Genomic DNA, 15,613 nt, shown 5'->3' on the forward strand with positions numbered 1-15,613 from the left:
AGCCTGCCTCTGACCTGGAAACAATTTATAGATCCTTTTGGATCCATCCACTGGTAAATCTAGGATTAGCTGCCTCTGTTTGGGCCTGGAGAGAAGAAGGTAGGAAGGCTGGGAGGGAAGGTTGCATCTACTCCAAGGATGCATCTTTACATGTAATGCAATGCAGACTTTCAATCATGTAAGAAGCATATGAAAAAACAAACAAACAAACAACGAAACAAAAACAGAGAGATTGTGATCATTGGGAGACTTTTCCCAGGCCTCTCCTTCCTCATTTCCTCTTGGCTCTCAATGGTTTATACCCCTTTGGCTTTGTACCTGAGTTTTGTTAATTTCTGAATGGGTAACTTGAGATGCTCCTAAAAGAGTAGACTCAAAACCCATATTGCACCATCACTAGTGAGATCTAATGGTACATCAAGTCCCACGTCCAAATATCTTCTTCCAGAATGACCCCGCAGACTCTCACTGCACCAGGGAAGGTGATAGACACTGTGCCTGGCAAGATTTATATCACTTATTAAGGGCCTTTGGATCCACTGCCATAACCCAAAACACCAAACATACCTTAGCTTTGGTAATTTTGGTACAAGAGCAAGCACATGGAGGAAATGTTTTCAAGTTGGCAAAACTGAAGTACCCACCAAATTAGGGGAAATATTACTGTCTCTTTAAAGGCAAACGGTTCCTCCACTGGCTCCACCCAATCTATGCTTCCTGGCTCAATGGTTTAAGAGGGTGTAAACACTTTTTCTTCACAGTTAAAACAAAAGTACCAGCTGGAAGAGTGTCTTCGGAGAAAATTTGAGAACTCAACAACCGGTTGAAAAGAAGGTGAGTCTGGCTGAGAAGCAGCCGAAGGATTAGAGTTGTTTGGGCAGTAGGTCCATGGAGTGTACATGGTGTGGGTTCTGGTCCCAGGAAGACCAGGTTCTGTGCCAGAAGCACAGTGGAGGCAGAGGGGCATGTTGTCAGGGGGCATGCTCTAAGAGGGGGAAGGGAGTTAGGAGCTTTATTAGTGTAGATGTTACATGTCTCATATTGAACAGGACACATTTGTGCTGACTGGCACACCTTCATGCATTTGCTGCGCTGATAGACACTGAGGGCTGCCTGACAAACTTTCTTTTTCCCTGGGTAAGAAATGAGTGTCCCCAAGGCAGGTCTTTAGAGCTTGAAGACAATTTAGAGACTGACCTGTCTAACTCCCTCTTCTTACTGAAAAAGAAGCAGGATCCCGGAGAGAGTGGTGACTCTAGGGGTTGCCCACATCACTAAGGGCAGAGGAAATCTGGACTGCAGTTTGCTGAATCCTCTCCATCATTTAGCAGAGAGAAGCTCTAACCTGAGTAGTGTGACTTGTGAAATGAGGACAGGGTGTCATGGGTAGAGGTTGGCTATTCTGCATGAACAGTGTATCTGAAACCCTCCAGGAAAGAGTGTGGATCTCTTCCCTGCCCTCTCTTGATTTAGCTCGGATTCGATGTAATTTTAGAATCCTGGGTCTGAGAAGACACTGAGAGGAGGCCGTTGTGTGCAGTGGTTAGGAGGGGAGGTGGTAGTCAGATAGATTTGAATTTGATGCCTGCTCTGCCCAATACCTGTTCGCACTGTGACCTTGGGCAAGTGTCTCAGCATTTTCAAGCCACATCAATATCTTTATTTAAAAAGTTAAATAATAAAATGAGCTTTTTTCAGGCTATTATGGGGGAGTAGGTGAGATAATGAACAAAAAATTATCAGCGTGGTTGGTAGTGTCATCAGTGATTATATTACACACATATCAAATTTTTTATAGTTAAAAAATGTAAATTTAACTCAAAGATAAATGAACAATACAAGGAACTTCCATGTACCTAGACCAAGCTTCCACAATTATTAAGTGATGCCAATCTTGTTTCATCTATATACTCACCACTCCCTAGGCACCCCACATTATTTTGAAGCAAATACCATTGTTTCATTTTATCAGTAAATATTTGAAACCATTTAAAAATATGACCATAATCTGACTTCAAAAGCAAATAGAATTTTTTACAAAGTTCCCAGTTGCCTTCAGATTCCCCTGATTGTCTCATAATTTTAAAAATCGTTTGAAATTGGATCCAATTAAGATTCATAAATTGCAATTGTTTGGTTTCTCTTATGTTTAATTTAATATATAGCTTTCTCACCTTCCCTGTTTCTTTCTGGAGAATTTCTCTGTGTAAGAAGGAGGAAGTCTTTATCCCAAAAGAACCGGGCAGTTTACATTGTGTTGATAAACATTCCCATGGTGTCATTTCACCTGCTCTTCCAGTTCCAGTGTTATGTGTTAAGTAATATTTAAGTAGAGGCTTGATGTGACTCTGTTTGACTGTTTGGTGGGAATACATCATAGGTTCAGCTGTAAACTTCCGTCAGAAGGCACATAATGTTTGGTTGTCTTTCTTTCTTTGACATTAACCAAGATTAATGATGGCCTAAATTTCATTAAGGGTCAGAAGTGATGACATCAAATTCTATCATTATTTCCTTATTTATTAGGTGGAAAAGTCCTATAAAAAGAAAGTTCCCTCCAACCATTCTCTCATTTCCATGAGAAGACAAGATAAATGTTTGATTCTTTCCCTTTATTTGTCAATGTTCAAAATAAGAAGATGCTTTCCTAGCATACTTCCAAGGGAGCGACTGACTATTTAAGCAGAGGGCCTTGTTATGAACTCGTGTATTTTAAGATACCTGATATATTTTGATTCATTGGAGTTATTGATGCTCACATTGCCTCATCCATGTCCAGTTGCATTCTCTTGAGGTTGGCTCTTAAGTCCTTTCCATGAGATCCCAGTGATTTTTGAGAGCATCCTGGCTTTCTTGTTGACAAGAGAGTGAAGGCTCAACTGAAGCATTTTCTGCCTATTCCTAGAATCAGTAGTTTATTTATAAAACCCTGACTTTTGTAGGAAATGGCATTTGAAAACCACACTCTAGGTACTAAGGGTGGTCATTGAAACTAGGCTCATTATTATCTCTGTGCCTTTTCAATGGACTTCAAAACTGCACACACACACAAGAATAGGATTTTTTGAAACCAATTTTATAGTTTTTCAGGTTATTTTTAAAAATTTTAAGTTAATACTACTAAAGATGGACAATGAAATTACTGCTTTTTTAAGTGAAATTATTTCTTGGACCAATTTCTTATGTGGCTCATAAACCTCACAATATACAATTAGATTTATTTGCCATTTGCTATTGTTTTAATATTTTGAAAAATAATTTTCCTTGTATAATTATATAAACTACCTACATGGTTTCAAGATCAAATCTATGAAATCTTAGTGTAACCAAGACATCCAGGTTCCAGCTTCCTTACTTGTTCCCTCTACCCTGCTTCTCCCATCCCCATGAAAGTAAATTTTTGTTGGTTTAGTTTTCAGAGTATCCTGCAATTGTCTTTTGATATATATGAAAAAGATATGTGTTATATTTTATATATGTAGTGCATATTCCTCCTTATTAGAGAAATGGGAGGCAAACTCTACATTATTTTCTTCACTTTCTTTTTTCCACTTAATGATATATCCTGGAGACCTCTCTCTCACCTGGCAGACCTCTTCCCAGGCATGTGCCCTTGACTGGAATTGAACCGGGGACTCTTCAGTCAGCAGGACAACACTCTATCCACTGAGCCAAACCAGCTAGGGCTGTTTATTCCCATCTCTTGCTCCATTTTCAATCAAGTAGCTAGTATTTCGTTTCTGTACTTTTTAATTTTCTGTGTATAACAGGAACTTTACCTCCTTTGTTGCAAGCTGAAAAATATTACTTTCCCTAATTTGACATTTATGATTTAATTTTTCTAAGGGTCTTTTGTCCCACATTATCTATGATACTTTTATGTAATCACACTTATCAATCCTTTTCCTTACTCTATTTCAAATCTTAGAAATAATTTTCTTACCGGCAGGTTACAAATAATTTATCCATGTTTTCTCTTTTCCTTATATGCATTTTTTTACACTTAAACTTCTAATCTTTTTTTTTTAAATATTTTATTGATTTTTTACAGAGAGGAAGAGAGAGGGATAGAGAGTTAGAAACATCGATGAGAGAGACACATCGACCAGCTGCCTCCTGCACATCTCCTACTGGGGGTGTGCCCGCAACCAACGTACATGCCCTTGACCAGAATCGAACCCGGGACCTTTCAGTCCGCAGGCCAACGCTCTATCCACTGAGCCAAACCGGTTTTGGCTAAACTTCTAATCTTTTTGCAATTTGAATGGCATGAGGCAATGGATGCAATTTTATCTTTTTTCTGTAGGGTTATACAGTTACCCCAAAGTTGCTTTATTACAACATCTTTGCCCCCTTTCATGTGGTATGCTGCTATATTGAATCTAACTGTAACATAGTGTAATTGAATTGAATATAAATGAATAAGGTATGATTAATTTGTTCTCTTTATGAATTTCCTTTTTTTGTGGTTCACTGTTCTTTCTATTTGTACAACATCACACTTCTGTAATCATAAAAACTATAATGCTCAACTCTTGGTAGAGCTAGTCCTTCCTCCTTCTTTTTCTTGATGGTGCTGAGTAACTTTCTTTTTTCTTCATCCAAAATAATCTTATAATCTACCATTCAACTTTATAATCCACTATTTTTCACCTGCATGAAAAAAAATAGGTGATGAGAAAAATTTTAGCTTTACAGTTATATAAAACTAGAGGCCCAGTGCATGAAATTCATGCATGGGTAGGGTCCCTAGTGGCTGCTGGCTTCCAGCTGGGGCCTCCCTTCTCCTGGCTGCCTGCTTCCGCCACCGGCTGGGGTGAGGCCAACTGTGGGGAGGGGCCGAGGGTTGTTGAACAGCCAGCCCCACGCCCTGGTCGAACTCCTGGTTGAGGGGGCAATTTGCATACTAGGCTTTTATTATATAGAATAATGATAGAGAGGTATCTACTTTATCGTCACCTAAAAACTTTATAAACCATTATTTTAATTTTGCAATCAACTATTTCTCAACTACACGAAAAAAGTGATGATAAAAAAATTTAAATTTACTGGAGGCCCAGTGCACAAAATACGTATACTGGACGGGGAGAGGAGGTTCCTCAACCCAGCCTGCCTTCTCTCACAGTCCAGGAACCATCAGGGTATGTCCTCCTCTGTAGAGGCGACTGGGCTGATCAAGGGAAGGTGCTTCCCTCTCACCCCACTGCAGCTGCTACTGCTGGCTGCCACAGCTGCCAGCCTTCAGCCCTTGCTTCTTAGTGCTGGCTCCGCCCCCCGCCCAATGGTGGGTTGGGGCTGATCTGGGGCCAAGCTGGCTAGGGGAGGGGCTGTGAGAGGTTGAGGCACAGCAGGTTGCACCCCATCAAGCCTCTGTGGAAGTGTGGTGACTGGACTGGCCCTGCATGACTGCCTCTGTGGCTGCCTCTGTGGAAGGGGCAGCACTGGGACTGGATCACACTGTGGCCTTTCTTGCACCACCTTTGTGGAAGGTGCGTGGTGCCACCTTCTTGACACCTCTGCATAAGGGGCCACAGCACTGGACTGGTGGTGCCGGCCCAGCCAGCCCTTCCCACACAAGCGCCAGCCTGTCCCAACCCACCCCTCCCACATGAGTGCCGGACCAGTCTGCCCCTCCTGTGTGGCACAAGACCCGCCCACCTCTTCTGTGTGGCCCCAACCCTATGCCCTCACAGCCTCTGTGGCTGTGTCCAGATGGATGTCCACACTAATTAGCCTATTACCCTTTTATTAATATACATAAGGTAATGTTGATAATTAGATAATTATCTATTAATTCCAATGGATAAAATGCTTTAAACATGGGTCAGTTTTGAGTTTCATCAAATGACTTGAGTGCACTATGTAATTTTCTACTTCATCTATCTACACTAATAAAAGATAAATATGCAAATTGATCATCATTTTGCGACACCCACCAGCCAATCAGGAGTGAGTAGGCAAGTTAACCTGACAAAGACGGTGGGTTAATTTGCATAAACAGGCACTGAGTGTCCCAGGGCAGCAGCATGGGGCAAGCAGTCCCCCACAGGGCCCCCACAGAGAGCAGAAACCAGGGCCCTGCTTTCCCCTGTGGCAGAGAGCAGACAGCAGGGTCCTGCTTGCCCCTGGCCCCAACAGCAAAGGGCAAGCAAGCCCCCACAGAGCGCAGACACCAGAGCCTGTGGTGGCATCAAGCAGGCAGCTCCACAGAGAGCAGCAAACCACAGAAAGCAGGCCTAAGCCATCAGTAGGAAATCCCCTGAGGGGTCCCATATTGAAGAGGGTGCAGGTCAGACTGACGGACCCACCCCCAACCACGTGCACGAATTTCATGCTCCAGGCCCCTAGTCCTATCTAATAATAGACAAACATGGTAATTAACCATAACTTCACTATCCTTCCCATTGGCTAATCAGTGAGATATGCAAATAAACTGCCAATTAAGATGGCAGCCGGCAGCCAGGCAGCTGAAGCGAACAGGAGGCTTGCTTGCTCCAGTGATGGAGAAAGCCAAGATTCCTTGTCTGCCGCTGCCGGCCTCTGAGCCGCACCCTAAGAAGCAATGTTGCAATTATAGAAGCTAAACAAACCCAGAAACCTCCTTTCAGCCAGCCGGGCCTCAGAGTTGGAGCTGTAACAGGGTTTCAATTATAGAAGCCAAACAAACCCAGATACCTGTTTTCAGGAGCCAAGTTCTCAGAGCTGGAGCCAAGCCTCAGAGCTAAAGCCGGCTCTCAGTTCCAGTGACAGCCATAGAAGGTAAATTAATCCCAGAATAAAAAAAGGAAAAAAAGGAGAGGTTGGGAGCTTCAGTCACCTGCCAGCCTGAAAACGGCCCTCAGCCCCTCACCCAGATTGGCCAGGCACCCCAGTGGGGACCCCTACCCTGAAGGGTGTGTGACCAGCTGCAAACAGCCATCATCCCCTCATCCAAGCCGGCCAGGCACCCAAGTAGGACCCCCACCCTGATCCAGGACACCCTTCAGGGCAAACCAGCTGGCCCCCACTCATGCACCAGGCCTCTATCCTATATAGTAAAACGGTAATATGCAAACTGACCCTAACAGCAGAAGGACTGGGAATGACAGGTCACTATGACACACACTGACCAGCAGTGGGCAGACGCTCAATGCAGGAGCTGCATTCTGGTGGTCAGGGCACTCTCACATGGGAGGAGCTTTGCTCAGCCACAAGCCAGGCTGATGGCTGCCAGCACAGCAGCGGTGGTGGTGGGAGCCTCTCCTGCCTCCTCAGCAGCGCTAAGGATGTCCTACTACAGGTTAGGCCTGCTCCCCACTGGCAAGTGGACATCTCCGAGGGCTGCCGGGCTGCCAGAGGAATGTCTGATTGCCATCTTAGGCCCAATCCCCCAGGGAATGGGCCTAAGAGAGCAGCTGGTCATCCCCTGAGGGGTCCCAGACTGTGGGAGGGTATAGGCCGGGCTGAGGGACCCCTCCCCCCCCCCCCCAGTGCACAAATTTTTGTGCACCAGGCCTCTATATATATATATGGCTAATATGCTAATTGTCCAGTCTGGAGTTCCACTGGGAGAGCAGAAGTTCCATTGCTTGCTATGATGTGTGCTGACCAACAGGGAGAGGCACAGAACATGGCGGGCAACCATCAGCAGCTACAGGGCAATGAGGAACCAAGGGAACGAAGTGGAGAGGCAAGGAGGCTAGGCCTATGGTCCCTACCCTGCATGAATTTCATGCACCAGGCTTCTAGTCTACTAAAAAGATTTGTTGTAATAACTAATTTTGGTATGGATATTTCCAAATGAGTCATGTCTGTAAATTTATTTATTGGTCAAATATCTGTTAGCCTGTAGGATCAATATCACACTTGATTCATAGAAAGAATGGAAAGGTTTTCCTCTTTTTGTATTATCAGGAATAGCTCACATAACATTGAGATGAACATTTTTGTAGAGGTTTAAGTGAGTTCTCCTGTGAAAGCACCTGCACCCTGTACTCCTTTGTGGGAAAACTTGGCTTTATTATTTCTTCCATATGAATAATAGACCATTAAAAATTGCAAGGACAAGAATGAAGAAAAGACATTTGGGTCCCCACTTACCTAAGTACCCTTTCCCTTCTCATTCCCTTCCTTAAGGTGTTGTTGGTACCTGCATCTCAGAGCCTTTTGAGAAGATGGCTGGCCTTCAGGACAACACTCTGAGGATTGTTCTGGTGGGGAAAACTGGAAGTGGAAAAAGTGCAACAGCAAACACCATCCTTGGAAGAAGAGAATTTGCTTGTAAAATTTGTGCCCATGATGTTACCAAGAAATGTCAGAAAGCAGAGCGAGATTGGAATGGGAGGAAACTTCTTGTCGTGGACACCCCAGGAATGTTTGACACCAAGGAAAGACTTCAGACCACCTGTGAGGAAATCAACAGGTGTCTCCGCTTATCCTACCCTGGGCCTCATGCCATCATCCTGGTACTACAGCTGGGCCGCTACCGGGAGGAGGTTCAGAAAACAGTTGCATTGATCAAGGCCATCTTTGGAGAGGCAGCCATGAATCACATGATCGTCTTATTCACTCGCAAAGATGATTTGGGTGATCAGACATTGCTTGAGTTTGTAGCATCATCAGACGTAAAACTGCAAAGTATCATCAAGGAGTGTGGGAACCGCTGCTGTGCCTTCAATAACAAGCAAAGTGCAGATGAGGCTGAGAAGGAAGCTCAACTGCAGGAGCTGGTGGAGCTGATAGAGGAAATGGTGCAGAAGAACGGAGGGGCTCACTTTTCTAATGCCATATACAAGGACACAGATGAAAAGCTGAAGAAAATCTATGCTGAGAAATTGGGGATGGAAATTAAACTAACAGAAGAGCAATGTGATCAGGGAAAAATATCACAGGAAGAAAGAGAGGAAAAAATAAAAGTCCTAAAGATGAAGTATGAAGAACAAATTAAAAATATAAGGGAATAAGCTGAAAGGAATATATTTGCAGATATTGTACAAAGAATTTGGAATATGCTTTCAAATCTATGGCATAGCATTTTCAACTAGTCTAAATTTTATTTTTAATTTGCATTTATTTGTTACTGTGGTAGATTGTATTTTCAAAAAATGGTTATAACAGTATCTTCTATCCGACCTATTCTTCTTATAATCTCAGCTTGCTTTTCCTTTTGTTGAGTTACATGGGTCTGTGCCACAGCCTTGCAATTCCATGGACTTTCTGACTGATTTGGCAAATAGTGGATGGCTCTAACTTCTAAAGTTAGATAGGGAGGATGCCTCCTTGCTCTTTGCAGTACGTGCCCTTGGCCCTTGCCCACCATGTGGTGAGGAAGCCCAAGTTGTCCATCGAGTCCACATGAAGAGGACATGAAATCACTGGCTCACTCCTCTGGCTGCTCTTTCATCTGCCAACAGAAACAACTTGCCAGCCATGTAAGTGAGGCAACATGGAAGCAAATTCTCCAGCTGCCAGCTGAGCCACCTCAGATGAAGCTGCAAAGAGCAAAGATGGGCCACCTCCAATGCCCAGGTTTCAAGAGAAAAATAAACGATTGTTGTTGCTTTAAACCAATAGGCTTCGGGATGGTTTGTTATGCAGTGACAGCTAACCAGAAGCATACTCCCATCATTCCCCACCAATCCCCACAATGCCAACAAACTGAAGAAGTTAGAAAATTGGCATAATAATGGAATAATATATTATGGAGATTTCACAGGCTCAATTTAGGACAATTCAAATGAGAAATCCTTCATATATCAGTGTCAGCACCACTGGTGATGCACATTATTTTCATCCACTTCTCTGAGTCCCTTTTTAGTGAAGCAGAAGGCTTCTCCAGCAAGATGGTTCTATTGTCCAAATGAGGCAGGATAATAAGAAGCTAGGAAATTTCCTGGGCAAGTGGGGAAACTGAGACAAGAAAATTAAACAAGGTGAGTCTATTTGGGTGTCTTGCAGACAGCTTGTGAATCACAAAACTTTATCTTCACCAACCAAGGACACTTGAGAGCAAATGGTTTATATTCTCCTCTCTAACCAGAAGATACATAGCTTACATCACCCTGGTCTGGGAAGTAGAGCACAAAGACCCAATTAAGGCCATTTGTGCCAGCTAAACCCAATGTAGAAGAAGTCAGGGAACAAATAACAGAAACCCATTAAAGCCAGACAGACCTAAGATAAAAGTAAAACAAATCAAAGAATAATTCCAAACTCACCCATACACTCATTTTAATGCATCAGCATATTAAAAATGAACCTGGAAAGCTGAAAAAAAAAAAACAAGGGATAGAAAGCCCTAAGGACAAAAACTCATTGCTTTAGAGCAGGCCCATACCCTTTTCCGCACATGAACTTTTTATTTCTTCCTAAATGTTAAGGGTCCCCAGGAGAGACTGCAGCCAGCAGAGCAGTGGCAGTGACAGCTGGACCCAGGCTCAGCCCATGTTCCTATCTCTGAGGCTCCCTTGTCCTTGACTTCCTAGAAAGTTGAAGCAGCCCTGCCATGGTTCAGTTCTCTCTTATAACATTTCTAGAGCAAAAGCAGCCCCACCTAGGTGCTCTGCTGTGGCTTCTTCTACCTTAATCCCTTCCTTTATTTCACTGTCCCCAGATTTAATAAACCTACTCACAAAATCGCCTGGACTTGTGTTTTGAAATCTTTCCTGCATCAAATCAAGAACCCACACACTATAGGGTAGAAAAGAGGACATATGTAATCCTCTCAACAATAAAGATTAATTTTTTTAAAAAAGACCCCACCCACTACAGGTCAGACTGAGAAGATCCACTTTGGGCTGGTCCTTGTCCAGTAACACATGGACATCTGGGAGTTATGAACTTTTCTTACTGTTTCCCTCTTGCTTTTCTTTTTAAGGTACCTAACTTGGAATATCTATTAAAACATTAACCTGAAAATCTCTTCTCTGCCAAATGTTTTTCCTTTGCCTCTGCAGATCAATCCTTTGCCCTTCTTTACCCTAGCTCTTTGCCCAGGAGGCTGATCTATGTGGATCACATTGTTACCCAACCCAAAGGTTCTCCACTTGGGGTGTTGTATTCAAGAAGGAGACATGGTTGTCCCAAGACAGTTTTATTTATTTGTAGCAAATTAATAAAAGATCTAATGCCTCAAAGGGAGTCTTGGCCATAGCTTACACTATTTGATCAATTACATGTTGGTTTATTCTTTGCAGTTGGCTACAGTTATACTGCTGAGTTCTTGTCAAGATCATCCTGTTTATAGCTGGACTGGTATATTTAAACATTTAGCAAGAACAGCATCTACACTAATAATATACAAACATGGTAATTGACCATACCTTCACTACACTTCCCATTGGCTAATCAGGGTGATATGCAAATTAACCACCAACAAAGATGGCGGTTAATTTGCATACATAGGAGCAATGCTGGGAGATGAAAGAGGAAGGATGGAAAAAGTTGCCTGCCGCTGAAGGTGATTGGTAACCAGGTGACAGCCAAGAGCCAGGTGGCAGGGCCGTGATTGGAGAACCAGGCTGCCTTTGCCTGCCCCAACCAGTAATCGGAGAAGCCGGGCCAGGGGCTGGGAGCATTGCCGCCTGGGGACATGATCTGGTCCCCGGGGGGTGAAGCAGCCAGGCTCCAGGAGACCCAGAGGCTGGGGCTGTCTGCTCCACATCAGCAAGCGGGAAGCAGCTCTTCACCTGGAGGTTTAAGCTCAAGGTGGGAGGCACCATTTCCTGTGTGGAAAGGCAGGGGGCGTGGCTAAGCACAAGGTGGCACCAGTTTGTGTATGGAGAGGCAGAGGCATTGCTCAGAGTGGGGTGGCCTCACGTATGGAGAGGCGGGGGCGTGGCTCAGAGCGGGTGGCACTATGTCCGGAGAGACCGGTGCTGAGGCCTGGTGTTCGCCTCAGGATGCAAGGGGCAGGACAGGAGTGCGAGGTAGAGGAGTGTGACTTCAGGCAAGTGAAGGAAAGGGGCAGGTTGCCCAGCCGCGACGCCGTTCCAAGCTTCCCGGCCCAGGTTTTCAAATGTAAATATTACTTCAGATGTTGTAGTTGCACATAGTTTATTCCCTTCCCCTCATCTTGGCTGTTAAAGTCATGCCCACCCCCTGGGCAGCCAGGCCTCACGTTCATGGCACAGAGGAGGTTTGGTTCTGGGGTCACCCTTTATGTTTTTAGCGACTGCTACACTTGGTCGATAGGAAGAGTGAGACTTTAGCCCTGAAAACACGGAAGGCTTGGGGCACATGGTTTCCTCAAGGGCTCAGCCTGCTTTTGGGCCGTAGGCACAGGGAATATCCAGGGAAGCCCCAGAGCAGGCATCCATCTGAGCTCGGACGAGGCGATTTTGCAGCCTCCCCTTCTTCCGTCCCAGGTGGTGGAGGCCGTGACTACCTCAGCTTGTAACTGTAGAACAGCGCACACGAAGAGAATCTTTTTTTGTGCCTCATGTTAAAAATTAAAATATATATATATATATATTAGAGAAAAAAATGGTAGAGGTTTCGATGGACGTGTCAGTGCCTTGTCCCAGAGCAGATAAGGGCGAGCAGCTGAAAAGGGTAACATACAGCCTGAATAAGCAGAGGAGATTCAGCTGAGAGAATCGTACAGGCTGCAAGAGAGAGATGGAAAGTTACATACAAGGGATCTCCCATTAGATTATCAAATGATTTCTCAACAGAAACACATCAGGCCAGAAAAGAACGGACGGAAATTTACAAAGTGATGCAAAGCAAAGGACTGAATCCAAGAATACTCTATCCAGCCAGGTTATCATTCAAAATTGAAGGGGAAATAAGAAGCTTCACAGACAAAAAAAGGCTAAGGGAGTTTATCATGACCAAGCCAGCAATTCAAGAAATGCTAAAGGGACTGGTGTAAAAAGAAGCAATAAAAAGCTCAGAAAGAAAACAGTCACACACACAAAAAAAGAAATGGCTACAAACAAGTACCTTTCAATAATAACTTTAAATGTAAATGGACTAAATGTTTCTACCAAAATACATTGAGTGGCTGAATGGATTAAAAAAAAAATGACCCATACATCTGCTGTCTACAAGAGACCCACCTCATTAGAAGGGGCTCTCACAGACTGAAAGTAAAGGGATGGAAAAATGTCTTTCAGGCAAATGGAAAGGAAAAGAAAGCTGGGGTAGCAATACTTAAATCGGACAAAATAGACCTCAAAGTGAAGGCCATAACAAGAGATAAGGATGGCCACTTCATAATACTAAAGGGATCAATACAACAAGAAGATATAACCCTGGTAAACATATATGCACCCAATGCAGGAGCACCCAAATACATAAAAAAAACTCCTGGAAGATATCAAAGGAGAGGTGGACAACAATACAATCATAGTAGGGGACTTAAACACACCACTGACATCACTAGATAAATCCTCTAGACAAACAATTAGCAAAGAAAGAGCAATCCTAAATGACTCACTAGATCAGATGGACTTAATTGACATCTTCAGAACACTTTACCCCAAAGCCACAAAATATACGTTCTTCTCAAGTGCTCATGGGACATCTTCAAAAATAGACCACATATTGGGTCACAAACAAAGTCTCCACAAATTCAAGAAGATTGAAATCATACCAAGCATCTTCTCAGACCACGATGGCATAATATTAGAAATAAACTACAATAAAAACAACTCAAAATACTCAAAGACTTGGAAGCTGAATAGCATGTTAATAAATATTGATTGGGTTACCAATGAAATCAAAGAAGAAATTTAAAACATCCTGGAAACTAATGACAATGAAAACACAACAATCCAAAACCTATGGGACACAATGAAAGCAGTCCTGAGAGGGAAGTTTATAGTTCTACAGGCCTATCTCAAAAAACAAGAAAAAAAGGTAGTAAATCATCTAACTCTACAACTCAAAGAATTAGAAAGAGAGCAACAAGAAAACCCCAGAGTGAGCAGAAGGAAGGAGATAATAAAGATTAGAGCAGAAATAAATGACATAGAGACAAAAAAAAATACAGAAAATCAATGAAACCAAGAGCTGGTTCTTCGAAAGGATAAAAAAGATTGACAAACCTCTAGCCAGGCTCACCAAGAAGCAAAGAGAGAGGACCCAAATAAACCAAATCAGAAATGATAGAGGCGAAATAACAACAGACCCCACAGAAATACAAATGATTGTTAAAAAATACTATGGACAGCTCTACTCCAATAAACTAGACAACCTGGAGGAAATGGACAAATTCCTAGAAAAATACAACATTCCAAAACTCAATCAGGAAGAATCTAAAAATCTCAATAGGCTAATAACTATGGAAGAAATTGAAGTAGTCATCAAAAAGCTTCCAGCAAACAAAAGCCCAGGACCAGACGGCTTCACAGGGGAGTTTTACCAAACATTCAAGGAAGAACTAAAACCTATCCTCCTCAGACTACTACAAAAAATTCAAGAGGAAGGAACACTTCCAAGCTCATTCTATGAAGCTAGCATCACCCTAATAGCAAAACCAGGTAAAGACAACACAATGAAAGAGAATTACAGGCCAATATCCCTCATGAACATAGATGCCAAAATCCTCAACAAAATCTTAGCAAATCGGATCCAGCAGTACAACAGAAAGATCATACACCATGACCAAGTAGGATTTATCCCACGGATGCAGGGATGGTACAATATACGCAAATCAATAAACATCATACATCACATAAACAAATTGAAAGAAAAAAACCACATGGTCATATCAATTGATGCAGAAAAAGCATTTGACAAAAATCCAACACCGATTTTTGATAAAAACTCTCAGCAAGACGGGAGTAGAAGGATCATACTCAATATAATAAAAGCCATATATGACAGGCCCACAGCCAACATCATACTCAATGGACAAAAACTAACACCATTTCCCCTAAGAACAGGAACAAAACAGGGATGCCCACTCTCACTACTCCTATTCAACATAGTACTGGAAGTATTAGCCATTGCAATTAGGCAAGAAGAAGAAATAAAAGGCATCCAAATTGGAAAAGAGGAAGTAAAACTGTCCTTATTTGCAGATGACATGATATTATACATACAAAACCCTAGAGTCTCCATCAAAAAGATACTAGATTTAATACATGAATTTGGCAAGTAGCAGGATACAAAATTAACCCCAAGAAATCTGAAGCATTTCTATACACCAATAGTGAACTTTCAGAAAGAGAGATTATAAAAACAATCCCATTTACCATCGCACCAAAAAAATTAAGCTACCTAGGAATAAACTTAACTAAAGAGGTAAAAGACCTCTATTCAGAAAACTATAGGACGTTGAAAAAAGAGATAGAGGAAGACATAAACAGATGGAAGAACATACCGTGTTCATGGATTGGTAGAATCAACATCATTAAAATGTCCATACTACCCAAAGCAATCTATAAATTCAACGCACTTCCCATTAAAATACCAACGGCATACTTCACAGATCTAGAATGAACTCTCCAAAAATTTATCTGGAATAAAAAAAGACCCCAAATATTGCAGCAATCCTGAGAAAGAAGAAAGTAGGTGGGATCGCAATACCAGATATCAAGGTGTATCACAAAGCCACTGTTCTCAAAGCTGCCTGGTACTGGCACAAGAACAGGCATATAGATCAACGAAATAGAATAGAGAGTCC

At 42.7% G+C, this 15,613-nt stretch overlaps 1 protein-coding gene across 1 annotated transcript; it reads left to right on the plus strand.

The window, feature by feature from the left end:
* Window positions 1–748: 748 nt before the first annotated feature.
* Window positions 749–9,545, plus strand: LOC139016096 (GTPase IMAP family member 7-like). Its single transcript, XM_070423711.1, has 2 exons — window positions 749–834; window positions 8,116–9,545. The coding sequence occupies exon 2, from the start codon at window positions 8,154–8,156 to the stop codon at window positions 8,940–8,942; it is 789 nt and encodes a 262-aa protein (XP_070279812.1). The 5' UTR covers window positions 749–834; window positions 8,116–8,153; the 3' UTR covers window positions 8,943–9,545.
* Window positions 9,546–15,613: the final 6,068 nt, after the last annotated feature.

The sequence above is a fragment of the Myotis yumanensis genome, unplaced genomic scaffold (assembly GCF_028538775.1).
Source record: "Myotis yumanensis isolate MYYU_CA2020_CCGP unplaced genomic scaffold, mMyoYum1.0.hap1 SCAF_9, whole genome shotgun sequence".
NCBI classification, from domain to species: domain Eukaryota; kingdom Metazoa; phylum Chordata; class Mammalia; order Chiroptera; family Vespertilionidae; genus Myotis; species Myotis yumanensis.

What these genes read in the sequence shown, in the direction of transcription:
- LOC139016096 (XM_070423711.1), top strand. Translation starts at nt 8,154, where the DNA reads ATGGCTGGCCTTCAGGACAACACTCTGAGGATTGTTCTGGTGGGGAAA.